The following is a 26633-nucleotide window of genomic DNA, read 5'->3' on the forward strand; positions in this document are numbered from 1 at the left end:
TCTGATTATGTAGCCCAGGCAGGTATGACCCTGACCTTGAGCAGTATCCTACCTTCACCAAGAATGATGCTACAATACAGAGACAAGATGATCAGCTTTAATAATTGGCTTAAACTCTGGTGTCATTCAAAGGGGATCCAATGTCTGTCTGCCTGGGATGACATGTTGGACAAGCCACGCTGCTTCACAAGGGACGGCTTGCACCTGTCACCCCTGGGCTTTCGGATATTGGCAAAGGCTCTTGCCACCCCCATAGTGCCTTTTTTAGGCAAGGCTCAAATTCTAAACCTACCACCCTAGAACACAAAAAAGGAAAAAAACTAAGGGTAATGCTGCTCAATGCCAGAAGTCTCAACCTCAAGATGCACGCACTCGAAGCCCTTCTCAGTATGGAGAACATTGATGTCTGTGCTGTGACTGAAACCTGGTTCAAGGCTCCTGAGACCACTCCGGCACTATCAGGTTTTACCTCATATCATGTGTTCCGGCCCCAAAATCCGGACAACACCAAGAAAGGAGGGGGGTGTCCATATTCATCAAGGACACCCTCACCTCAAGGTTGGTGGCAACGCACGATGCATCGGAGACCATCCAGGTGCAATTAACCATAGGCAAGACTGCTCTGCAATTTGTAGCATGTTACAGGCCACCCTCTCAAACTCAGGAACCCCACACAGCTTTCCTGAAAACACTGGAGGGGATAAATGCATCTCCAAACACCATCATACTAGGTGATTTCAACTATCCAAATATAGACTGGGATCACTACTCAAGCCCCAACACTCTAGCCCAAAGGTTCCTAGAGTTCATAAACTCAAATGCCATGGAACAACTAGTCACCATCCCCACAAGAGGAGAAAACATACTGGATCTATCATCACGAACATGGGGTCACAATGTTCAACACCGGAAGTATACCCCTCATTGGTGAGATCAGATCATAAACTAATCTCACTGGAAGTCCACATCCCGCCCCCACCCCAGATAAAAAAGACCACAGTGAAGAACTTCTCAAAAGCCGACTTCACACTTCTAAAGACTAGTGTGGTTTCAAGGCCCCCGAGCCTGCGGAAACCATTACTCAAGCCGCTGAATCACTTACAAATGCCTTCTACCAGCACCTCCAGGACTGCATGGAACAGGCAATCCCAAACAAAACAAAGACTCTTTGTACCAAAGGCAAGCGTCCAGTCTGGTGGACCCCAGCCATAAACAAGCTCTACAACAAAAGGAGGAAGCTACTGCAAGATAGAGCAAAATCCATAAAAGGGAAGACACCCTTGATCATTATAAGTAAAAAACTAAGATCTCTCATAAAATCATCCAAGGCAAATTTTGAGAGAAAAGTCGCTAAAGGACTCAAAAGACAATCATAAGGCCTTTTTTAGCTATGTTAGAAACCTGGGAGGAAACTCCCAGATATGCTCAGAATTAGTTCAAAATGATGTAAAAATCACTGAACCTACAGACATTGCCAACATACTGGCTGACAGGTTCAGTGCAAATTTCTCCCCCCCCTCCCCCCCAAAAGGAGAGATATCTATACCAGAGGATTGTAGCCCCCCAAACATCTCAAACGCTCAGGTGAGAACTGCTCTCTCCAAGGCGAAAAACACAGCATCCATGGGACCAGATTGTGTCCCCGGTTGTGTGCTCCACGAACTCAATGAGGAATTAAACCCTCAGTTAGGGCAGCTGTTTAATCTTAGCCTGACCTCAGGATACGTACCCAAGGAGTGGAGTACGGCAACTGTGGTCCCACTTCACAAAGGCGGTGCCTCCACCGACCCTGGAAATTACCGTCCCATCAGCTTGACAAGTCTAGTCTGCAAAGCTGTGGAGAGGATCATAATGGAACTCATAAAGACATAGGGGACTTGCAGACAGTGGATCCAACCCAGTTTGGCTTTGTCAAAGGCAGATCATGCCTTTTAAACTTGGTTGACTTTTTCGAAACAGTCACCAAGGCCATTGATGAGGGCAAGGCAGTCCACACAGCCTACCTTGACCTGGCAAAGGCTTTCGACACAATACCCCACTCAGGCATCATTGAAAAACTCACCAGCTTAAATGTAAACCCATACGTCACAAGATGGGTTGCAAACTGGCTAAGTGACAGAACCCACAGGGTCAGAGTTGCTGGCGCCATGTCAGACTCAAAGCCTGTCACAAGTGGTGTCCCACAGGGCTCAGTCCTGGGCCCACTCTTGTTCGGCATCTACTTTCAGAAGTACAAGCAAACACAGGAGGATTATGGCTGACAAAGTTTGCAGATGACTGCAAACTGGGCGCCATAGTCGAAAACACATCTGACACAGACATCCTTCAGAAGGGTCTTACAGAAATGGATAACTGGTGCCAGAGCCATGGCCTAAAGTTAAACGCCAAAAAATGCATAGTCATACCCTTTGGGAAAAACAAGGTTACCCCTAGCTACCATATAGGTGGCAATCCACTAAGCACAGAAGAGGTTATCAGGGATCTGGGGACCCAGGTTGACAGCAACCTTTCGTTTGACACTCACGTTGCCAAAGTAGTTAGGAAGACCTTCTACATTGCCCACCTGATCATGAAGGGATTCACATCTGGATGAAGGGAGGTCATCGTTCCCCTGTACTCATCACTCATCAGACCAATGATTGAGTACAATGCCCCATTCGGAATGTATCTGACCCGACACCTGCAGCAATTGGAAAGGCCCCAAAAGTTCCTCACCAAAAGGATAAAGGGTCTCAAAAATATGTCTTATGCTGCCCGACTGAAGGAACTCCAGCTCTATTCAGTCGCTTACCGTCTGCTCAGAGGTGACCTGTGCCTGACATACAAGGCCATGTCCAACCCGGAATTAATGAACATGCTTCACCTCAAAAAATCTAAATCCATGAGAACTACAAGGGCAAGAGACTTAAACCTTAACACGGTTATTAATAGGACGTGCTGGAGGGACAGATTCATCACCCAGAGACTCCCTATGCTGTGGAACAAAATCCCGGTACATGTGAGGCAGAGCACCTCACTGGCTTTGTTTAAGAGAAATATTGACCAATGGATGGGAGATCGCAGGTATACCCCAGGGATTACCTCGGTGTCGCTGCTTGACAGAGGCACAGCAAAATAATGGGCATAGTATCCTTCAAACTAAAGGGGTGGCGAAAGCCACAAAACTCTGGGCTAGGCTTATAAATGCCCTTGGGCAGATAGCCTAGTATGAACCTATGAACCTAAGACAATTCTGGAAACTGCTACCTGGTCTTTGAGCACATCTTCTGTAAACACTGCAGAATAGTTGCTTTTTCGAGGTCCATGTTTGCCTTTGTAGTCCAGTCTTTTCTGAACTCTTAAACAACTCTCAACATTCTCAAATATAATCGCTTCTATTCCCTTAAGCGTTGTGAATCCCCCATCTCTTTGGAGTACTGCAACAGTGTCTATAGTTAGGACATAGTACAGTTGTGCAAAGTAGCAGGTTTCATACTGATCACTGTGTTGCAGTATTCCTTCCCACCCGCTTTCCCTTTTTCTGGTCTTTTCTCCTTTTTTTTACACCTGCCTGTCTGGCAGACCCTAGGACCAAGGGGGCCCTCTCATCTGCTACTTCATTCCCCCTAGCTGACTACTTATTTCTCACATGGCTTCAGGCTGCTGGCTTAGAGATAGTCTGAGGAATTAGGCTCATACATTCATTAATATACCCCCTACAGTTGTGAGCTGAGAGTGTGCTCCAGGAAAGGTTTAAACTTTGGTACTCCGGTTGAATGTCAGTAGTGAAAATCCATCTATTTGGAATACTGTAAAATTGATAGTGAGACTTTTGCTGTGGTAAGTTCTTACACAGCTGTACTTTAAGTATCATTCTGCATTGATTGAGCAGAACTTGTCTTACTTTGGCATTTAAAATTCTTATTACATTTTCTTATATTCTCAGCAGCTGCTGCTGACTGTATTTCAACAACTGCAGTTATTGGTGGGAAGCCTCCTTTGTACTGTTTTGGGTATTTATTGGTGCATCTAACCAATCCATGAAGTCTTTTAGGCATCCAGTTGTGTATACTCCAATTTTCCTAATAGGTGGGGGTCCTGGTCTGTGTTGCGGTACAGTTCATACATTTCCGTTTACATAGAAGCAGTTCAGTGAGATGTTGTGACACCAAGTATTTTATGAAATGTCATGCAATAAGATACATTGAAATACAACACCACATCAGTCTCATCTATGATAATTAACATCAAAGTCATTTTCTAAACACACAAATTGAAAATGTAAACAATGCGTTTACATTTGCCAGCATAGATGATCACAAATACCCCTACACCATAAAATAAACAAACTTTTTAAAATAAAATTTCTTCAAGTAAAATGCAGTTTTAAACCTATTACACTGTTGAAATAAAAACAACAGTTCACGTTAACATCAACATAACTGTACAAAAGGAAAGAAACGCACCCAGTACACCCAATTCAGCACTCCCAACTGCCTCAAACAGAAATAACTGCAAACTTATCCAGCCTAAAAATCGCAGACTTACCCTGCCCAAACATTTCAAATAATTTTACTTGGGGGGGGGGGGTGTCACTGTCATCTCCCAGCATGGAGGCTGTACCTTCACACCCCCAGACCGTTAGTTTAACTGGGGTGGAACACTGATGCCATTGGACCAATTTTGGTCTCAGCCCAGAAAGTGAACACACATCAAGTGGAACAAAATACAATAAAAGAGAACACTAAAACCATGTTTCTGTTATATATTAACTACACCTTTAATATAGGAAGGTAGTCGGTGAAAATTATTACGTATAATATTTACATCAGTTAGAGTAGCAGCATGTTAGGAGTTAGAGAAAGAGGTATGCTATAGTGGAAATAAGTATCATGTGTATGAGATTAGGGAAACTAGGTTATGTGACCTGAAGCAGAGCATTTACAAGCAGTTTGTGCTGTGAAATATTCTTTAAGTTGAGCTTGGATGGAGGAGGAGTTAGAGAGGTCTTTATGATTTGAGGGAAAATCCCTCCAGAGTTTGGGCCCAAGATTAGAAGATGAGTGACTAGAGCATTGCAGTCTTGTTTTAGATGATTGCAGGAAAGACCCTGGGTGGCTACGACATCTAAGGGTTATATGACCAAGGCCCTCTACGTAAGCTAGAGGAAAGAGAAGGGCAGAAGTTTTTTTCAGGAGCTGGAGAAGTTGAAAGCTAAGGAGTAGATTGGCTCATTGCTGAACCGGCAGCCATTTGGCTTTGGCTAGTGTAAGACTGTGTTCATACTATGGGGAAAGGGTAATGAAGCGGCAGATGGAGTTGGAGATAAATTGGATGGTGGTACAGTTTCTTTTACAAGCAGATACTACGAGGTAGGCAGTATCCAAGTTGGTCTAGAAGAATCCCCTTGCCAGTAGCATTTCTTGATTGATGGGAGAGGAAAGAGGAGGTTTTGTAAGCCCAAAGGATTAGGGAATTTCTTTTTTCCAGGTGTTTTTGAAATGGTAGTGGAAGTTGTGAGGCATCAAACCAGGTTTCTAGATATGTGAAGGTGTTAACTTGTTCAACCGCATTATTAAGGCGGTCAAGAATAAGAAATCAGATGAGGTTCTCTTGCCTTTTAGTGGAGGCTCCGAAGATCCTAGTTTTAGTTTTTGAGGAGTTAAGTAATATATACTTTTTTTTTTGCGACTGAGTCAGTTATTGAGAGAGAGGAAATCATTTTACAGATCATAATGAACTGAGTTGAGTGTTGTGTTTGGAGCAGAAGACAACTATGTCATCAGTATATAGTTATATTGGAAGTTGGGGAAGGTTGAGTGTAAGCTTGTTTATAAAAATGGAAAAAAGAAGACTGGCCAGTATGGCGTATTGAGGGACTCCTTTAAGTAAGGGAGTGGTGGCTGATGTACTGTTTAAATTTACTGGCTCATGTCTGTTGGATAGGTAATTTTGGAACCAGGGAGTAGTGTTGGAGTTAATCCCAATGTCAGTTAGGTGGTTAAATAGAATTGAGTGGTCAACTGCAAGGTTGTGCAACCACAGAGAAGGGAAAAACATTAGATTATACTAAAGTCGACCTGTTGCAATTCAACAGTAGCATAATTTAATTCGTCAACAAGTTTCACACCAAAATTATCATTGACAAAGTTAAACTGTAACAAAATGTATAGCACCCATGACAGCATTTTCTTCGCTGGTTTAGAGGTAGAGTCCTGCTTCCCCAGTACTGTAACCTTAATTTGTTTTTTCAGTATCTGTCTGTCACTCTTTTGTAGTCAGACCTGAATATTTTCATCATCAGGTTACCATTCACAGCAGTTTATTTTTTTTTTGAGGATGGTAATGGATGTTCTTTAATATTTGTAAAGTTTTTTTAAACATTTTAAAGGGTATTTTTTTCAGTTCATAGATTTATATATTCATAAATTATTAGGCTAATGACCTGGGGCCCCTTTTTAAGCTAAGCCAAATTTTCCAGAAAGAATAATGATGTCCTCTATCTAAAGAGGGTATTGAGGGCCAGGCATTTATAAGCTACCTCTGTCTGTAAGGGACATGGGTGCCAGGCCCAGTATAAATTTCCTATTCCCCATCCACTGGTCTAGGCTGCGCTTAAATCGGGTAATAGATGAACTCTGCTTCACATGGATGGGAAACCTTTTCCATAGGAGGGGCAGTCACTGGGACACATCTGTCCCTCCAGCATGTTCTGTTTAAGTCACCGACAAAGTTCAGGTCCTTAGACCTTGTATTTCTGATATTGTTTGCAGGCTATTTATAAGCATGGGTTTTGCTGATGCCTTGTAAGGCAAGCATAGATCACCCCTCAGTAATCTGAGGCTGAGTAGAGGGAAGGAGCTTTAAGGTGCTGTGTGTAAGGCAGATTTGTTACGCCTTTTATCATTTTGGCAAGGAACCTCTGTGTTGCTGTAATTACTGCATATGCCTGGTCAGGTACATACCAAAGGGAGCACTGCAGCATGATTGCTCTAATAAGGGCAGAGTACCGCAGGATAATGACCTCTTTATATCTAGATACCATGCCCTTATTTATAAGTTGCCCAACATAAAAGGATTTCCTCACCAATATGGCCACGTGGTGGTTTAAGGTAAGGCTACTGTGTTAGTACCCAGATCCCTGACCACTGGTTTGACTCTTAAGGGTGTATTATCAACATGGTAATTAGCCTGAATGGTTGACTTGCCAAAGGGTGCAATTATGCATTTCTTAGCTTTATTTAAGACCACGGCTTTGACACCATTTGTTAGTCAGAGATAAGTCTACTTGAATGCTAGTGTCTGCAGGGGAGTCGATGATAACCCCCAGCTTACAATCATCTGCAAATTTAATCAGCCATAAACCTTCAGCATTTGCTTTTGCTTCAGAGAAATAGATGCCAAAAAGGAACTGTCCCAGTACAAAGCCCTGGAGGATTCCGTGTGTGACTGGCCTCTTGATGGAGGTGACTTCACATATTTTGACCTTCTGAGTCACATCAAGTGAGCTAGTCTGACATCCAGCAGGTGATAAAAGGATTCATATCTAATTTAATGAGCTTGTCTATGCTCGAGTGAGGTATTGTATCAAAAGCCTTGCATGGTCAAGGTAAGCTATGTGCACAGTCTTGCCATCATTCGTTGCTTTGATGACTCTCTCAAAGAAGTCCACCTGATTTAATAGGCATGACCTTCCTTTAACAAAGTTGAACTGTGATGGATCCAGCTTTTGCAGGTTACATATGGTCTTCATTTATCATGTCCAAGATGATTCTTTCCATGACCTTGCATATTAGGCTGGTCAGACTTATGGGCCTGTAGTTACCCACACTGGTGGTTGGACCTTCTTTGTGGAGGGGATGACTGTATCAATCTTCTACTCCTTCACAGGTAGGTACTAGGCTATTGGCCGTAGGACCTATATAAGCCTAGCCAAAAAGTTACCCTGGCTTTCGCTACCCAAGAAAATTATTTTCCTGTGCCCCTGTTGAGCAGAGCCATAGAAGTGATCCCTGAGGTGAATTTCCTATGTCCCATCCAATCATAAAGATTTTTCTTGAGTTCTATTGAGGAGCTTTGTTTGATATAGATGGGTAGTTTGTTCCAGAGTATGGGAAGTCTCTGGGGCAGGAATCTATCCCTCCAGCATGTTGTTTTTTTGTGGTGACAAGGTTTAGGTCCCTAGAGCATGTAGCTTGGAGGGATTGGGATTTCTTTAAGTGGAACATGTCCAACAGCTCTGGGTTGGGATCACCTCTGAGTAAGCGATATGCGACAGAGTAAAGCTGGTGTTCTTTGAGACGGTGTGCACAAGGCATCTGTATGAGGCCGGTAATCCTCTTTGTGAGGTATGTCTGCGGCCTTTCCAGTTGCTGTAGATGTCTTGTGAGGTACATACCAAAAAGGGCGTTGTACTCTATAATGGGTCTAATGAGTGATGAGTAGAGGGGAACAATTACCTCTTTTTTCATGGATGAGAAACCTTTTGTGATGAGGTGTGCCACGTAGAAGGATTTCCTGACTACTGTTGCGATGTGATTATCAAAGGAGAGACTACTGTTAAGTAGACTACCACCTATGTGTTACTCATGAGTACAGAGTTTTTATCAAAGGGGATGACAATGGATTTTTGGCATTGAGCTTGAGGCCATGGCTTTGACACCAGCCATCTGTCTCAGTGAGGCCTTTTTGTAGGATGTCCACATCGTTAGTTGTTTCGATTATGGCTACTAGTTTGCAGTCATCTGCGAACTTCGTTAGCCAAAGACCTTCTGTGTTGGCCTGTACTTCAGAAAAGTAGAAACCAAACAGGAGAGGACCCAGGACTGAACCCTGTGATACTCCACTTGTCACTGGTCTGAAGCTGGATTTGGAATCTGCTACTTTCACAGTGTGGGTTCTGTCAGTGAGCCAGTTGGCAACCCATCTTGTGACATAGGGATTTATACCTAGTTTAGTGAGTTTATCTATAATTCCAGAGTGGGGGATGGTGTCAAAAGCCTTTGCGAGATCTAGATAGGCTGTGTGAACCACCTTACTCTCGTCTATGGCTTTGGTGACTGCTTCAAAGAAGTCTATCAGGTTTAGGAGACATGATCTGCCTTTTACAAACCCGAACTGGGTGGGGTCCTGAGTTTGGAGATTACCAATGTTATTGTTTATAAGTTCCATGATGATACGCTCCATAGCCTTGCAGACCAGGCTCGTTAGGCTAATGGGGCAGAAGTTTCCCGGGTCAATTGTGACTTCCCCTTTGTGGAGTGGGATAACTGTCGCTGCACGCCATTCAGTGGGCACATAGCCTGAGGTGAGGCTATGATTGAGCATGGTACTTAGGTGGGGTGCCAGTTCGTTCTATAGTTCATGTAGAACACAGCCTGGGATGTCGTCAGGTCCCATGGATGCTGTGTTCTTGGCTTTGGATAGTGTGTTTTTTACCTGTGCAGCCGTGATTACAGGAACTTTGCATTCTTCTGGTATAGAGATGGGCCCTTTAGGGGATGACAGAGGGGTAAAGTTAGCACTGAACCTATCTGCCAGGATGTTGGCAATATCCGTTGGTTCTGTATATTTAGTGCCATTGTGCTGTAACTCAGAGCAGATTGCCATTGAGATTCTTGACATAGCTATAGAATGCTTTGTGGTTGTCTTTAGAGTCAGTGGCGATTTTGTTTTCATAACTAGCTTTGGAGGATTTTATGAGGGATCTCAGCTTCTTACTGAAGCTGACCAGGGAGTTTCTCCAATCATGGGATTTTACTCTTTTTTGCAACAGTTTCTTTCTTCTGTTGTAGAGTTTGTTTATGGCAGGGGACCACCAGATTGGCTTCCTTTTTTTGGAGGATAGCATCTTGGTTCTGTTAGGGATTGCACGATCCATGCACTCATGTAAGTGCTTATAAAGTGCATTTGTGTAGGATTCAGCAGTCATACCTCTATTGTCCGTCAGCATGGGTGTCGTGAAGTTTGCCACTTCTGTCTTAAGAAGTGTGAAGTTGGCTTTGGAGAATTTTTTACTGTGGTTTCCCTAATGGGGGGGGGGGGGTTAGGGGAGGGATGTAGATGTCTAGGGTGATTAGCTTATGGTCGGATCTGACCAACGAGGAATTGACCTCTGGTGTGGAGCACCAGTTGCCCATGTTGGTAATAACCAGGTCTAGGATATTGCTGCCCCTGGTGGGGGTGTGGATAAGTTGATCCATGGCATTGGAATTTATGAATTCCAGAAAACGTTGAACACAAGAGTTGGTACACGAGTAGTCTTCCCAGTTAATGGTAGGGTAGTTGAAATCGCCCATTATTAGGGTGTTAGGTTGTACCCTAATATTTTCCAGTGTATTAAGAAATGAGGAGTGGGAATCCTGGGGCATGGTGGGGGATCTGTAGCAAGCTACAATTTGGATTGCGGTCTTGCCCAGAGTTAGTTGCACTTGGATAATCTTGGATGCATTATGCTGAGCAACTAGCCTGGAGGTGTGGATATCCATAATGAATATGGACACGCCTCCGCCTTTAGTGTTTCGGTCCAGGTTAGGTGGCCGAAAGGTGTGGTATGAATTATAGCCTGGTAATGCAGGGGTACTCTCAGGAGCCTTGAACCAGGTCTCTGTCACTGCGCAGATGTCGATGTTCTCCATTTTAAGGAGTGCCTCGAGAGAGTTCATTTTGAGGTTTAGACTTCTAGCATTGAGTAGCAATACCCTCAGACTCTTCTTGCCTGTACCTGTTAGGGTGGTGAGTTTGTCATTTGAACCTTGTCTAAAAAAGGCACTATAGGGGTGGCTAGAGCCTTAGCCAGTATCCGGAATCCCAGGGGCGACAGGTGCAGGCCATCTCTGGCAAAGCATCGTGGCTTGTCGATCATGTCATCCCAGGCAGATACTGGATCCCATTAGAATGACACCAGAAGCTTAGCCAATTGTTGAAGTCAATCATTTTGTCCTTGTACTGTGGTATCATTCTGGGTGATGGCAGGATGCTACTCAGGGCTAGGGTCATACCTGCCTGAGCTACAAGATTGGACAGCTCCTCAAGTCCCTTTTCATGTAGTCCAAGGAGGTACGTCTCGGGTCATTCATACCAACATGGACAATGACAGAGTCATATTTGTACTTGTTGTGGAGTGACCTGAGTGCATGCGTTATGTGGCGGATCCTGGCACCCGACAGGCAGCTGACAGTAACTTTCTTCTTGTTTAGCCTGGTGAGTGGAACATCAGTGTGCCTGACTATAGAGTCACCTATGACTAGAGTGTTGGGGACGTTGTTATGCCTTATGGGCTGTGGTTGAGTGGCACACTGAGTTTGTGGGCTATGTGTCATTTGGGTTGTGTTGGGGGGGTGGAGGTTGCTTGTGTTTCTGCTTTGGAGGTCCCTGTTGCTTGGGCATGTTTTTACTGAGAGCCTCTTCAAATGTAGGTGTGTGTTTTGTGTTATAACCTTGCACTGCCAAAGTAGTCTACATGGCACTAAACCTCGTCTCTGGTACTTCATGGATATCTACACTCTGCAGAGGAGAGGAAGGCTTGCAGGGAGTGGAGTTTCTTATTACTATTTTCTAGCACTCAGTAGTATCTTCAGGAACTCCTGCAGTCCACAGATTAGGCAAGAATTGAGTAAACACGGTCATTAAAATGTAAAACAACCACATTTAATTACAAACGGTAAGTGCTTTCACTAAATAGCTTCATCAGACCATGAAACAGACTGGTATACAGAACATTTAAAAACATAAAAGAACCAATCAAATGGTTCAAATTGATGACATCACAACCTAGTTCAAATCACTACACTGTATCAGAGCCCCCTAGTGGATAGACGAGATATAAAACTTGTATCCAGTTCCCAAATTTTGCATGAACAGTAAAGTAACACAGTTCATAACAACATATCCATTGCTTAGCTAGAAAGCTAATCTACTTCCTCTTTTAACTGCAAAGTGATAATCACTCGTCAAAGTAAAATTCATGTGCATCAAAAGCTTAAAAGGGCATAATCGCTCCTTGAAATGCGAGACAAGTGTTAATTGTAAGATACTACTAATGCAGACAGTCAGTGGCACTCTGTACAAAAGATGTTAACAGTAACTTTCAGAAAAGCTTCATGAGCACTGTCATGCAGTCAAAAAATACATAGAATAAACATAACACATATAAGATGTATGGTATATGTTACACAAACCTAAAACCTACTCAATTAAGGCAAATATGCCTAAACTCCATGGTCTTGGTAACAAACCATATGGTGCATTAGAAAGCTATTGCACCTTATTAAGCACTTGATTTATATGAATATAGATAACATTATTTGCATATGTTTACAGAAGTATTATATATATATTGAAGTATTCAATTTAATATTATTGTCACTTTCATGCTATACACAGTCATATTTTGACTACTTTATTACTTTTTTATATATTTAAAATTTATATGTTTTTAGATCACTTAATTTATATATATATTAATTTTTTACCTAATTACTAGATTATTTAAACTTATTTTATTTTACTCTTGGAACATTAATGAATTTAAATATTATTAAATTGTACTGGTTAGGATTTACATTTTGATATATTTACATATTTTGACTAATATAAAGCTTAGTGGGGTTTAGCTATAGTGAATGTATGAAGTAAGTTTGCTTTAATTTATTTGAGACTGATTAGCGAGTAAATTGATTAATTGTTCCAATTTGGTGATGCATTTCTACTATAATAAGTATACTGGTATGGTTTATATTATGTCTGATGAAGTCTGCTTCTTGAGCCGACGAAAAGCGCTTCACGTTAATAAAGATACGTTTATCCTGTGGCTACACTTGTTTGGCTTGGCGAAAGTTGACTGCTCCTGTTCTTTTTGTTTTTCTCAGTTTGCGTCTTCAGTTTGTAGCGTGAATATGTAAATATCAGATAAAAACTGGTACTCTTCTTAGAAGAGACAAAGCAACTACTCAACACATTAATCTAGGGACGAAACCATAACTAGTCACATATCTAGGATGTAAGTGTACTGCTGTTATAAATGACTACCAAATGATTTCAACACAAAAATCTTAATGGCATAAAGAGGTATGTCCCTAAATTCTGCATCATACCCTCACTATGCGTTATATGGTGTATACATCAGTCTGTATATCGTATAGAAGACTTTTGAAGAGTAAACAGTCTATTTATAATTGATGTATGTTTCCATAAACCTAATACATGGAGGGTACATATATCGTGCTTTACAACATTAATTTGTGAAATAAATATCTCTAATATGTAACAATGGGTCAGCACTGAAGTGTATTCGACCCATAATGCTTAGCTGTGATGTTCATATCATAATAGAATGTTCACAGTATAACATTACCATACTAATCTTTAAAGTGCAGCTTTATACACACACCAACATTGTCTAGAGAATTACATATGTTTAAGAATACCTCAAGTATATACGATAGGTAGAGGCAATGAGCCTAGAAATTTAAAGATTAGTATGGTAATGTTATACTGTGAACATTCTGTTTTGATATGAACATCATAGCTAAGCATTATGGGTCGAAGACACTTCAGTGTCGACCCGTTGTTACATATTGGATATATTTATGTATTTCACAATGTTGTAAGACACGATATATGTACCCTCCATGTATTAAGTTTATGGAAACATACTTACATCAATTATAGATAGACTGTTTACCCTTCAAAAGTCTTCTATATGATATACAGATTGATGTATGTACCGTATAACACATAGTGAGTGTATGATGCAGAGTTTAGGGACATACCTCTTTATGCCAATAAGATTTTTGTGTTGATATCATTTGGTAGTCATTCTACTATATTTATAACATCAGTACACTTGCATCTTAGAAATATGACTAGTTATGGTTTCGTCCCTAGATTGAATAATATAATGTGTTGAGTAGTTGCTTTGTCTCTTCTAAGAAGAGTACCAGTTTTATCTGATATTTATATATTCACGCTATCAATTGCCTAATAAGGTGCAATAGCTTTCTAATGCACCATATGTTTTTTTACCAAGACCATGGAGTTTAGACATATTTGCCTTAATTGAGTAGGTTTTAAGTTTGTGTAACATATACCATACATCTTATATGTGTTTTATTTATTCTATGTATTATTTGACTGCTTGACAGTGCTCATGAAGCTTTTCTGAAAGTTAACATATTTTGTCTTCTTCTTCTTCTTTCGGCTTTTCCTGGTTAGGGGTCGCCACAGCGGATCACGTGTCCTCTCATGATTGGCAGTGGAGTTTTACGGTGCCAAGTTGCCAGCCTGGCGCCCAACCTTCCACAGAAGGCACACACATGCACAGACTCACACCTAGGGCCAATTTAGAGTGTCCAATGCACATACAGCATGTCTTTGGGATGTGGGAGGAAACCGGAGCACCCGGAGGAAACCCACGCGACCACAGGGAGGACATGCATACTCCGCACAGAAGGCACCCCAACTGAGGATCGAACTGGAGAACTTCTTGCTGTGAGGCGACAACGCTAACCGCTGCACCACCAAGGCCGCCCTATTATTAACATCTTTTGTACCGAGTGCCACTGACTGTATTAGTAGTGTCTTACAGTTAACACTTGTCTCGCATTTCAAGAGCGATTATTATGCCCTTTTAAGTTTTTGATGCACATGAATTTTGCTTTGACAAGTGATTATCACTTTGCAGTTTAAACCGAAAGTAGATTAGCTTTTTAGCTAGGCAATGGATATGTTGTTATGAACTGTGTTACTTTACTGTTCATGCAAAATTTGGGAACTGGATACAAGTTTTATATCTTGTCTATCCACTAGGGGCTCTGCTACAATGTAGTGATTTGAACTAGGTTGTGATGTCATCATTTTGAACCATTTGATTGGTTCTTTTATGTTTTAAAATGTTCTGTATACCAGTCTGTTTCATGGTCTGATGAAGCTTGAAGATGTAATTAAATGTGGTTGTTTTACATTTTATGACTGTGGTTGCTCAATTCTTGCCTAATCTGTGGACTGCATTTATTATACTACTCTTTGTGACTTGCATTTATTTTGTCAGCAGTCACACAGTTCTTCTGTGCGGTACGGTATATTTAGTTTTTGTCATATTACTTAAAAAAAAGGCAGTGTGTGGGTGTAAAAGGTCTTTGCCAGTATCTGAAAACCTAGAGGAGTTAATTGCAGACCATTCCTGGCAAAGCAGCATGGTCTGTTAACCATGTCCTCACAAGCAGTCAAATATTGTACTTCCCCTGGATTGACCCCAGAAACTTAACCAGTTGTTAAAACTTATAATTTCTGTTGGCAATGTAGCATCATCCTTGGAGAATGTTGCCCTGTGCTAGCCTCATACCTGCCTGAGACACATAATCAGTGAGCTCAATCATGTCTCACTTCATATAGTCAAGGGGAGGATACATCTCTGGTCACTACCACCCGTATAAATATGACAGAGTCATACTGGTACCTGTGGATCAGTGACCTGAGTGCCTGTGTGACTTGGATCCTAGCCCTGGAAAGGCAGCTAACCGTGGCGCTCTCCTTACTCAGTCTGGAGAGGTGGACTTCGGTGTGCCTCACTATAAAATCACCAATGACCAGGAAATTTGGCCGTATGCTGGTTTGCCTTAAGGGCTTAGCAGTGGAGGCTCTGGATGCAGTGTTACTATATACAACTGAGGGTGATGTTTTAACGGAGTGTTTACATGATTGCTGAGGACCCTTTCTTTGATTGTACTGTGCAGGAGATCTTAGTGTTTTAGGAAGGTTAAGTGCCTCAGCATAATTGGTTTTATGTGTAGGGTCTTTATCCTGTGGTGCAGGTGTGGTGCAAGTGTCACTGACAACCTCTATAGAATTAGTTTTGGTTGTATGATAGAGTTTTGCCTCTGGTGTTGGTGTATTTACATCTCTTACATACTGTATCTGTTTTATTAAGAATAAGTGAGTTGTCAGTGTATATGAAGCAATTGCTACAATGCCTCAGAATATCCATCTCAACCAGACTAGCCACAGAAAGGGACAGGAAGTGCATATCTATGGCTACTGATCTACTAGGGAGGAGTAAGGAAAACTTATTAAATATTGAACAAATCAATAAGACAAGGAACTTGATGAGCAACGCTCAGCTATGGGCAAACTAGATGCTGTCATAGTTTAAAAGACTGTCTGGACAGTAATGCCACAAGAGTGTAGACCACAAACTCTCCTAATGTAAAATACCTGGTTTGGAACTCAAGTGTTTTAAATCAGAACAAAGATACTTGGAACAACAGACACAGTAAGCCTTCACCAGCAGTTCCCTGCTCAGAAGAGTGGAAGCTACCCTGTCCTCTCACAAGAGTGTAGACCACAAACCCTCTTAATGTAAAGTAATTGGCATGGAGCCCAAGTGCTTAAACTAGAACTTAGGGTACTTTTATAATAACAGACACAATAAGCCTTCAACCAGCAGTTCTGAACTCCGAATGATGTAAGCCACCTCTCCTGCCAAAAGAGTGTAGACCACAAACCTTCCATTTGTGAGATAACTAGTTTGAAGCCCAAGTGCTTAAATCAAAACAGAGGTTTAGAATACGTTGCATTTTAATCAGGCTACTAACAAGCAGTAATAAATGCAGCAAAAAAAGCAACTGAAGACTTTAACAATGTGCAGCAAAAAGCTAAATAAAGTAGGAAGAAGCACAGATACAGTAAAAGCAGTTGAATAAAGTGCATTTTTTAAGTACTTGGGAAGGGAGGAAACAAAATATAATTCAAGTTGAAAAGACCCAGGCTGAGGGCCTTCCCAGCTGATTTCTCCGTGCTCAGTAGAATGAGCTGATGAGATGGGACAGAGAGGAGTGTCCAAAATCAGATTTACAGTGGTAGTGGGCAACGCAAAAGCCACAAAGTATAAAAAGTACAACAGTAGGATGTGTGAGTGGTGTAAATCAAATGCAGACATAGATCAGCAATAGTCAGGCAGAGAACAGCAAGTCAAACATGCACTACAGTTAAATAAAGATGTCTTTAAATATTTCCAGTTTAATTGGGAATGCTGTTTCTCAGCTCCTCTCACTATTTACCTGGATGTTATTAATTGTCTGTAGAGAATTCTTTTGTAACTTTTCTAACTGATCCTAGCCAAAACGTCTTAAAACTCAAAAAAAAAAAAAAAAAAAAAAAAAACTTAAAAGAAAATTCAGTAGAAGAAAAAGATAAAAAATAGAGCCAACCAAACCCTAAATGAATAACTGAAATCCAAAGAGAAATGCAGACAGAGATCAACAATAGTGCATATGTATTGAGATAGTTACAGAAATGTGAAAAATATGCTTAATTGTATTATTAGCAATATAAATAATACTAAATATTAATGAAGATGTGCAACTTACAGTGTAAATATCAGACAGTTATCTTCAAGAACATCAAAGGTTCTTGCAACAGTTTCTTAGTTTTTGAAATATTAAGTACATATAGAATATTGTTTATTTTCATAATTACCAATAGCCAGCTAACAGTATCTCCTGTATGTGATATAAATGAACACTGAAAATGAATTTTGTCATCTCCCACCATGGAATTTCATACCATAACCCTCAAAAGCTCTTGGGGTTCTCAGCTAGGAAAATATGAACATAAATATGAATAACTGGCAAACTGATTGATTTCTCTAATGCAAGACATCTTACATTAGCATTCTTAGTGTTATTTTAATTCTTTGCATTTTCTAATGCTGCCTATTATTGGCTGTTAAGCCACTTGGTTAAAGAAGCCAGGCTCCAAAAGGTCTGGATGCTATAAGGAACTATTGGTGTGAATTGTAAGTATTCAGAAATGGTGATTATAAACTTGAATGAGCTAAAATGGGTTCCGTTCAGAAGCTCAAAATACTGAAATCTGGAATTTCAGTATTTTGAGCCCAAGAAGCCGAATCCACATAATAGGGAAAGTTTAGAAGCGCGAAATTCAAAACCTTGAATACCGGAGGTTTTGAATTTCACGCTTCTAAAGTTCCACTGTGGTTATGTATTCAGGTAAGTGTGTGTGTGTGTGTGTGTGTGTGTGTGTGTGTGTGTGTGTGTGTGTGTGTGTGTTAAGGGGTTTGGGTAGGAGCTGTGGTGTGTGTCGGTGTGTTTTGTTGCTGTGATGTGTGTGTGCGTGTGTGAAGAGAAAGTAGCTTGTGCGGTGGTGGTTTGTGTGTGTTTGTATGTAGTGCGACCTCGGAGTGAGAATATTTAAGTGGGGGGGGTGCAGGTGGGCTTGCCCCCCTGCTTTTATGTAGTAGAGTGATTGTGTATGTGTGTGTAGGTGTAGTAAAACCACAAAATTCAAAACTTCCGGTATTCAAGGTTTTGAATTTTGCGGTTTTTAGTTTTCGTTGTTTTGCGGATTCCACTTCTTGGGCTCAAGATACTGAAATTTGAGATTCTGAAGTGAATCCATTAAAACACCTGTCCTGAAATGGCCCTTATTCTTTTAACCATTTCTGAAATTCAGGTCTTATTCATTTAACTGTCTTACTTAATTTTCCATATGTTTCCTACCATACCATCTTCCCCTATTATGCTTCTCTGAACTTGAACAGCTTTCTGTTTTAATTTTCTTTTATGACTCAGCAAAATAAAGATAATTTTCATGCTGTGGATTTGTAGAGTCAGTTTCATTGTACTATCGGTTATAACTTTTTGAAAGGACCAGTGAGTTTTCTTTTCTTTTATGGAGAGTAGTGAGGACAAAAGATGTCAAGTCAATGTCTCTTTAAGTGGTTATTTAACTGCATGGCTTTCTTTTTTGATAGGTATGAAAAATCCTTTTGAATGGTCCCAAAGGCCATTTGTATAAGGAAAATGTTGACTTTTATAGACTTTTTTAGGAATGTCAGTAGATAATGTTTTTTTATATGGAAACTTGGTCTGCCTTACATACATTTGCCAATCCTAAATTAGGGGTTATCTGCAGATCTAAAACTTCCTTTTCCAGATCAGTTTTGTTTATGTAGTGACTGGGTCTACTATTAAGTAGGCAGGTCTGGAGAACTGCTTGAGATTCAGTGCTTGCAGAGTTCTTGTTGCCAGTGTGTTTTGTAACGATTTGCAGTTAAATAAAGTAGTCACTGCTACCTTAGTAAGTGAGACAGCAGTATGGCAAGCAGGTGGTTACGTGCTTGATCCACCCTTACTTCCAGTCTTATTTTTGTATGCCTCCTCAGGATTGTGATTGGTGTAATGTTGTGCAAAACCTCCACTCTTGGCCTCTGGGTTTTCTTTTGTGTTTGCATTATTCTGTACATCAAAATTGTAACTTCAGCAAGACATGTAAAAGTCAAGAGAGTGACTATCCAGAATAGATGGCTGATGCAGCCAAGGGACTGTGGTCCTAAAACAGCAGGGGGTACATATTCTGAGGCACAGACTTGGAGATCTTGGATGAAACAGTCCTTACACTATTACTGCTGCTGTAGTGCTGTCGACTATCTGACAGGAAACGTTTCAATGCATCCTCTTATCTCTCTTGGCAGAATCAACTGCCATTGTCACTTTTATTTTTTGTTTGTTGTAGAAGAGCCTGCAGTGACAATAGCCTCTCCAGAAGCCATAACACTGAAGGAAGTGGAACCCATTCTGATGCCAGAGACTGAGGTTAGTACTCTTGTTTTGTTTTATTTTATTTGTATTTGTGCACTGGTGTAGAGCAGTGATTTACATGGACCTTATTCAGACTCTGCCCAGGAGTACTTATCTGGTTAAATGATTTCATAGGTTCATAGGTTCATACTAGGCTATCTGCCCAAGGGCATTTATAAGCCTAGCCCATAGTTATTTGGCTTTCGCCACCCCTTTAGTTTGAATAAAACTATGCCTATTATTTTGCTGTGCCTCTGTCAAGCAGTGACACTGAAGTAATCCCTGGGGTATATCTGCGATCCCCCATCCATTGGTCAAGATTCCTCTTGAACAAGGCCAGCGAGGTGCTCTGCCTCACATGTACCGGGATTTTGTTCCACAGCATAGGGAGTCTCTGGGTGATGAATCTGTCCCTCCAGCATGTTCTATTAATAACCGTGTCAAGGTTTAAGTCACCGGCTTGTGGTTCTGAGGGATCTAGATTTTTTGAGGTGAAGCATATTCATCAAATCAGGGTTTGACATGGCCTTATATGTCAGGCACAGGTCACCTCTGAGCATGCGGTATGAGACTGAATAGAGCTGGAGTTCTTTCAGTCGGGCAGCATAAGACATATTTTTGAGACCCTTTATCCTTTTGGTGAGGAACTTTTGGGGCCTTTCCAGCTGCTGCAGGTGTCTGGTCAGATACATTCCGAATGGGGCATTGTACTCAATCATAGGTCTAATGAGTGATGAGTACAGGGGGGCGATGACCTCCCTTGATCTAGATGTGAATCCCTTCATGATCAGGTGGGCAATGTAGAAGGTTTTCCTAACTACTTTAGCAACATGAGTGTCAAACGAAAGGCTACTGTCAACCTGGGTCCCCAGATCCCTGATGACTTCTTCTGTGCTCAGTGGATTGCCACCTATATGGTAGCTAGGGGTAACCTTGTTTTTCCCGAAGGGTATGACTATGCATTTCTTGGCATTTAACTTTAGGCCATGGCTCTGGCACCAGTTATCCGTTTCTGTGTTCAGAGTCACATAGTTGGGCAATAAACCCTGAAGGAATCAAACCCTGGACCATTGGACTATATGAAACAGTTCTTTAACAGTTCATTTATCCTTCACTCCAACTGCCTGTTCTAGTTGTGCACAGACTTCAGAGTCGGGTCTATATCACTTCATCGAACACTCTATTTAGCTAATCCTTATTCATCAAACTCACTATTTAGCGAATCCTTGTTCATCAAACTCACTTTAGCGAAAGCTCACTTCAGCAATTGTTTCATCAAATTTTCCCACAGAAAAAGAGGCTAGTGGGCCAGCTAGCAACTGTACCAAACACTACAAAATTTTAAACTCAGCTAAGTGGGGGACTTTGCCGTCACACCCCTCTAACTAAATATATCAACTCCGAGATTGCAGTACAGTGGGGAAAAGGGCAAATTCCCGATGATGGCCAACTACTTCCTTTCCCCATGAGAAAATTTGCTGAAACGATCATTGAATTCAGCTTTCACTAAAGTGATTTTGATGAATACGGATTCGATATATAATGTTCAAAGTGATATAGGCCCCTTAAGAGTCCTGACAGATTGCCAGTATTTTTTCCTTACTAGTCACCATAAAATGTAGAGTATCCTACAAGTATGTGGCACAAAGAAGTTAAACCAGTGATATTTGAATGTGTTCTTACAGCTGCCCCTTCTACATTTGTCAGTGTGCTGATTTTTGTGGCAGTTCTTTAAAGGAGGAATTATCTGTTTTAAGTTTCAGCATTAGGTTATGCCAATCATTCTTAAAGCAGAAATGTTCTGTAGTTTATGCACTTTTGAATTCCTGCCAGAATGTTTGCATTCAAAATCTTTCCGTCTCTAGTATAAATGGATTTTTTTATGCTGAAAACCTACCTTTGCTACTGTTGAAAAAATACATGGCAGTGGTTTAGGTAGTTTTCACATGACTTTCTGAAATGGGCTTGACACATGATGACCGATTAAAATTTCTGAGTCTACACATATAAGATCATGTCCATTTCAGCTGTCACCATTGTCTTATATAAAGCATCTGGTCTTTGCCTTAGTTTAAAGCCTTCATAATTCCTGTCAATGTCAACAGCTTCTCTTTAGAATTTTTTAAGGAAAGCAAATGTCTTCATGATGGGAAAATGAAAGAAAAGACCTAAACCTCTCAAGTTTGCACTGTTCTTACTTGATCTGTTGTAACGTCTAGCTATACATGAAAAAGATTACTGTTCTGTCAGTTAAAAATTGCAAGCTGCAGATACTGGCAGTTCAAAATCAAGGCTTTACAAATAGCTTGCCATCTTGTAAAGATGGCATATAACAAAGTGTTGAGTAAAGAGCACTGGCACAACGAAAGCGGCGTGTCACCAACAGCAGTACACTTACGGTGGCAAAGTATCACCTGTCCATGGGCATCTGATTCAGGATTGATATGTAAAAGTTAAGATGGTGTATGGAACCATATCTGGTATTTCATAGAGAGAGGGTTTCCTTTTCAAAGAACTCAAGTTTCTTTATGAAGGTGGTTCATAGGTGTTTACTAGGGTATCACCACAAGAGACATTTTAAACCTAGCAAAGCTTATCCCCAAATTTTACAAAATATTGCTGACATGTCAGTACCCCAAGGAATTTCACTGTTATTATACAAACTTGTATACATGCACTGTTCACAGGCTGCCTCTATCCATTATGGGGCATAGGTGCTAAACCAGGGATAAATTTGCAATTTTGCCATCCTTTTTTCCAAGTTAGGTTTGAATAGGTGTGGGGGGATGAGCTTCTCTTCGCATGAATGGGAAGCTTGTTCCAGAGAAGGGGTCATTTTTGAAACTCATACCTGTCCCTCCAACATGTCCTGTTTTTTTGAGGGAAAAGCTTATGTTCTTGGAACAGGTATATCTGATGGCATTTGTTTTGCAGATGTGCAACCAATCCATCAGTCTGGGATCAGATGATGCCTTGTAGGCTAGGATTTGTAGGTTTTGTTATATCTGCATATCAGGCTTCTGTTTTTTTTTCTTCTTTGTAATGGCATCAGCTAAGGGGAAAGAGGGTCCTTTGCAACCTGCTCTTGCAGGAATCATAGGTATTGACTTCAGTAGGTATATGAGTTTATGAAGACAGAACCATTTGTCTTCTCCTTTGCTCTAGGGAGCAAGAGCTTGTAATTGCGAAGTGACCACTTTCAAAGTGTATTGCCCACCAACCTGCTAAATGCCCATTTGTAAATGCTGTAGTTAGAACACACTTCACAAGAGATTGACTCTGTCCAGTGTTTTGCTTAAAGAATATTTCAACTGTGGACGTTTGTACTTTGTTCATTTAGTCCTTGGTACCTACCTTCACTAAGCATTATTGTCTTAGCCATGAGTTGGGAATTCAGGGCTTGTTTGGGAAGCCAAAACTTCAAAACCTAGCTGTCTTGGTTCTGTGCTTCTGTTATCCTCAAGGGCTTCCATGTTTGTATTATTTGTGATGCAGCCCAGCAGAGGCCTGATTAAGAAGGTGCTTGACATCTGGGAAAGGTTTACATTCTTTCCATTTTTTTTTTTGGATCTAGACACTATCTGACCATCAAGCCTCTCCCTCGTCTCTGTTGCTCCATTAGATTTCCCAGTGGGTGATAGCACTACGAAATTTTCATTCCCCTCAGAGTGAAGGTCAGACATAGTGGGAATGGTGCCTTCAGCCATGTGAGGATCTAGGATTTTATTTTATGGTCTTTCCGCTCCTCTGTTTTTAAACAGGTTTATTAATTTCAGATGTATTTAGTAACAACATGAGTACACACAGATAAATAGAAAAACAAACTGCAGACATTTTTCTTTTTTGTGCATTGTACATGGGTTTTCTTTTTAACAGTTATCATTTGCTCCAACATTGCATGAATTGCTCAAGTCCTGCCTTCCCTGAAATTTCACTTCTCCTCCTCCTCCTGAATGTTATTCTGCATGTATTGTTCCCAGAAATTCCATTTAGTTTTCTCCTTCCCTTTTCTAATGACTCCCTCTCCAGTTTTTATTTTCTTTATAGCATTCAGTACTTAGTTACAGTTGGTTTAGATTTTGATTTTCTAGTAATGGATTTTTTTTGGCAGCCAATAACATTAAACTTAGTAAGGCCTTACATTGTCTAGGCAGTTCAATTTCTATATCCTAGCTCAAAATAATTTTCTTAGTTATGGTAATTTGCCCCCTCCCCCCAACTTTTCTGACAAAGTACTCTGAAGAGAATTTTTAAATTCTGCCGTCTTTCTATTCCGTCCAAAAACTGTTCACAAGTACTCCTCTATTTCCCATCACACCTCTGTCATTTGCTATGTATACCTGAAGAAGAATTCTGTGAAGTTTGTTTGGGGTCTAAAGTAGCTATGCAAAAAACCTGTCTTTCGGCTTTTCCTGGTTAGGGGTCACCACAGCGGAACTCAGATCTGCCTAGAGATTGGCAGTGAATTTTTACGGTGTCGAGTTGCCAGCCCGGCGCCCAACCTTCAAAGAAGGCACACCCACACACTCTTGCACCTACCTGCACGTCTTTAAATTCACTTGACCAAACATCTATGTAAAAATACTAAACCTTATAGATTTTGTTGTATACTTGGGAGCCATAAAATATTCTTCTATTGCTTTATATATTGCATTTCCATTCTCATTTCCCAGTCTTCTAATGTCCTCTGATTGATTTTTATAGTTACCATGCATCATTTTATATGCCCTAATAATTATCCCTTTTTAACCGCAGCTTCTTTTCTAGACACAACTAAAAACGCAACCAGAGCTGTTTTTAACATCTCATCCCTTTCTCTTTGCCTGTACTCTGACATCAATCGTTTGTAGGGAAAGCAGTCTACAACCCACAAATCAAACTTTTTCTTGGTTTCATCCATGTCTATTACCTTTCTCCTACCTAGCTTTTTGCTGTCAGTGCCTTAGCTCCTTTGCTAATTTTCTCCAATAAATTCCAGCCCCTCTTGCCTGTTTATAGGTTCATATGTAGCTACTAGGCTATCTGCCCAAGGGCATTTATAAGCCTAGCCAGAATGTGTTGGCTTTCTCCTCCCCTTTAAATTAGTTTCCTGGGCCTCTGTCTAGCAGGGCCACTGAAAGGATCCCAGGGGTAAACCTACGATTTCCCATCCACTCATCAAGATTTCTCTTGAAGAGAGTCAGCGAGGGGCTCTGCCTAACATAAATTGGGATTCTATTCCAGAGTGAGGGAAGTCTCTGAGACAGGAATCTATCCCTCCAGCATGTCCTGTTTATTGTTGTGCTGAGGTTTAGTTCACTGGAGCCTGTGGTTCTAAGAGATTTGGTTTTCTTGAGGTGGAGCATGTTCATTAATTCTGGGTTGGACATGGCCTTATACGTCTGGCAGAGATCACCTCTGAGCAGGTGGTAAGCAACCGAGTAAAGCTGGAGTTTTTTTAGACTAGCTGCATAGGGCATCTCTTTGAGGCCCATGATCCTCTTGGTGAGGTACTTCTGTGGTCTTTCCAGCTGTTGCAGGTGTTGAGTAAGGTACATTCCAAATGGGGCACTGTACTCTATTATGGACCTAATGAGTGATGAGTAGAGGGGCACAATGACCTCTCTTGATCTAGAGGTGAACCCTTCGTGATTAGGTGGGCTACATAGAAGGAATTTCTAACTACTTTGGCAATGTGATTATCGAATGAGAGGTTGCTATCTACTTGGCTCTTCAGGTCGCTAATTACATCTTCCGTACGTAGTGGATTACAACCTATGTGATAATTCGTGGGCACTTTGTTTTTCCCAAAGGGGATGACTATGCATTTTTTGGCATTCAGCTTGAGGCCATGGTTTTGACACCAGGTATCTGTCTCTGTGAGATCCTTCTGGAGGATGTCTGTGTCAGCCGGTGAGTCGATTATGGCCCCCAGTTTGCAGTCATCTGCGAACTTTGTCAGCCATAGTCCTCCGTGCTTGCCTGTACCTCAGAGAAGTATATACCGAACAGGAGGGAGCCCAGGACCGAACCCTGTGGGACGCCACTTGTAACTGGTTTAGAGTGGGACATGGCACCCGCGACTCTGACCATGTGTGTTCTATCCGTGAGCCAGTTGGCCACCCATCTCATGACATAGGGGTTAATGTTCAAGCTGATGAGCTTATCTATGATGCCAGAGTGTGGAATGGTGTCAAAGGCCTTAGTGAGGTTCATGTTGGCTGTGTGGACTACCTTTCCTTCATCTATGGCCTTGGTAACTGTTTCAAGGAAGTCAACTAGGTTTAGTAGGCAGGATCTGCCTTTAACAAAGCCGAATTGGGTAGGGTCTAGTGTCTGGAGGTTCCCAATGTCTCTGTTTGAGTTCCATGATTATTCACTCCATAGTTTTGCAGACCAGGCTAGTCAGGCTTATAGGATGATAGTTCCCTGGTTCTGTTGTGGCACCACCTTTGTGGAGTGGGATGACTGTTGCTGTACGCCATTCTTTGGGTACATAGCCTGTGGTAAGGCTGAGTCTGAACAGTGAATTTAGGTGAGGGTTTAGTTCCTTTTGGAGTTCGTGTAAGATGCAGCCTGGGGCACCATCCGGTCCCATTGATTTGATGCTGTGTTCTTAGCTTTGGAGAGGGCTGTTTTTATCTGCATGTCCGTGATGTTTGGTGCTCTGCATTCTTCTGGGATGAACACCAGCCCTTTTGGGGGTGTGGGTAAAGTTTGCACTGAACTTGTCAGCCAGGATGTTGGCAATGTCCGTTGGTTCAGTGTATTTTTTGCCATTTTGCACTAGCTCAGAGCATATCTGAGAGTTACCACCTAGATTTTTGACATGGCTAAAGAAGGCTTTGTGGTTATCTTTAGAGTCCTTGGCAATTTTTCTTTCAAAACTGGCCTTGGATGATTTTATGAGGGATCGTAGATTCTTGCTAATATTGATCAGTGATGCCTTTCCATTTTGGGATTTAGTACTGTCATGTAGTAGTTTTCTCCTTCTGTTGTAAAGCTTATTTATGGCCGGGGACCACTAGACTGGTTTCCTTTTTTTGGAGGAGTGAGTTTTGGTTTTACTTGGGATGG

At 41.3% G+C, this 26633-nt stretch overlaps 1 protein-coding gene across 1 annotated transcript in view; it reads left to right on the plus strand.

The window, feature by feature from the left end:
• REC8 (REC8 meiotic recombination protein) overlaps positions 1-26633 on the plus strand; it is a 1573438-nt gene that overhangs the window by 34775 nt on the left and 1512030 nt on the right. The window contains exon 2 of the mRNA XM_044058157.1: positions 19513-19592. Coding sequence (XP_043914092.1) covers positions 19513-19592 — 80 coding nt within the window. The remainder of the gene's footprint in view (positions 1-19512; positions 19593-26633) is intronic.

The sequence above is a fragment of the Protopterus annectens genome, chromosome 16.part0, assembly GCF_019279795.1.
Source record: "Protopterus annectens isolate FY-2018-M chromosome 16.part0, PAN1.0, whole genome shotgun sequence".
Taxonomy (NCBI): Eukaryota; Metazoa; Chordata; order Ceratodontiformes; family Protopteridae; genus Protopterus; species Protopterus annectens.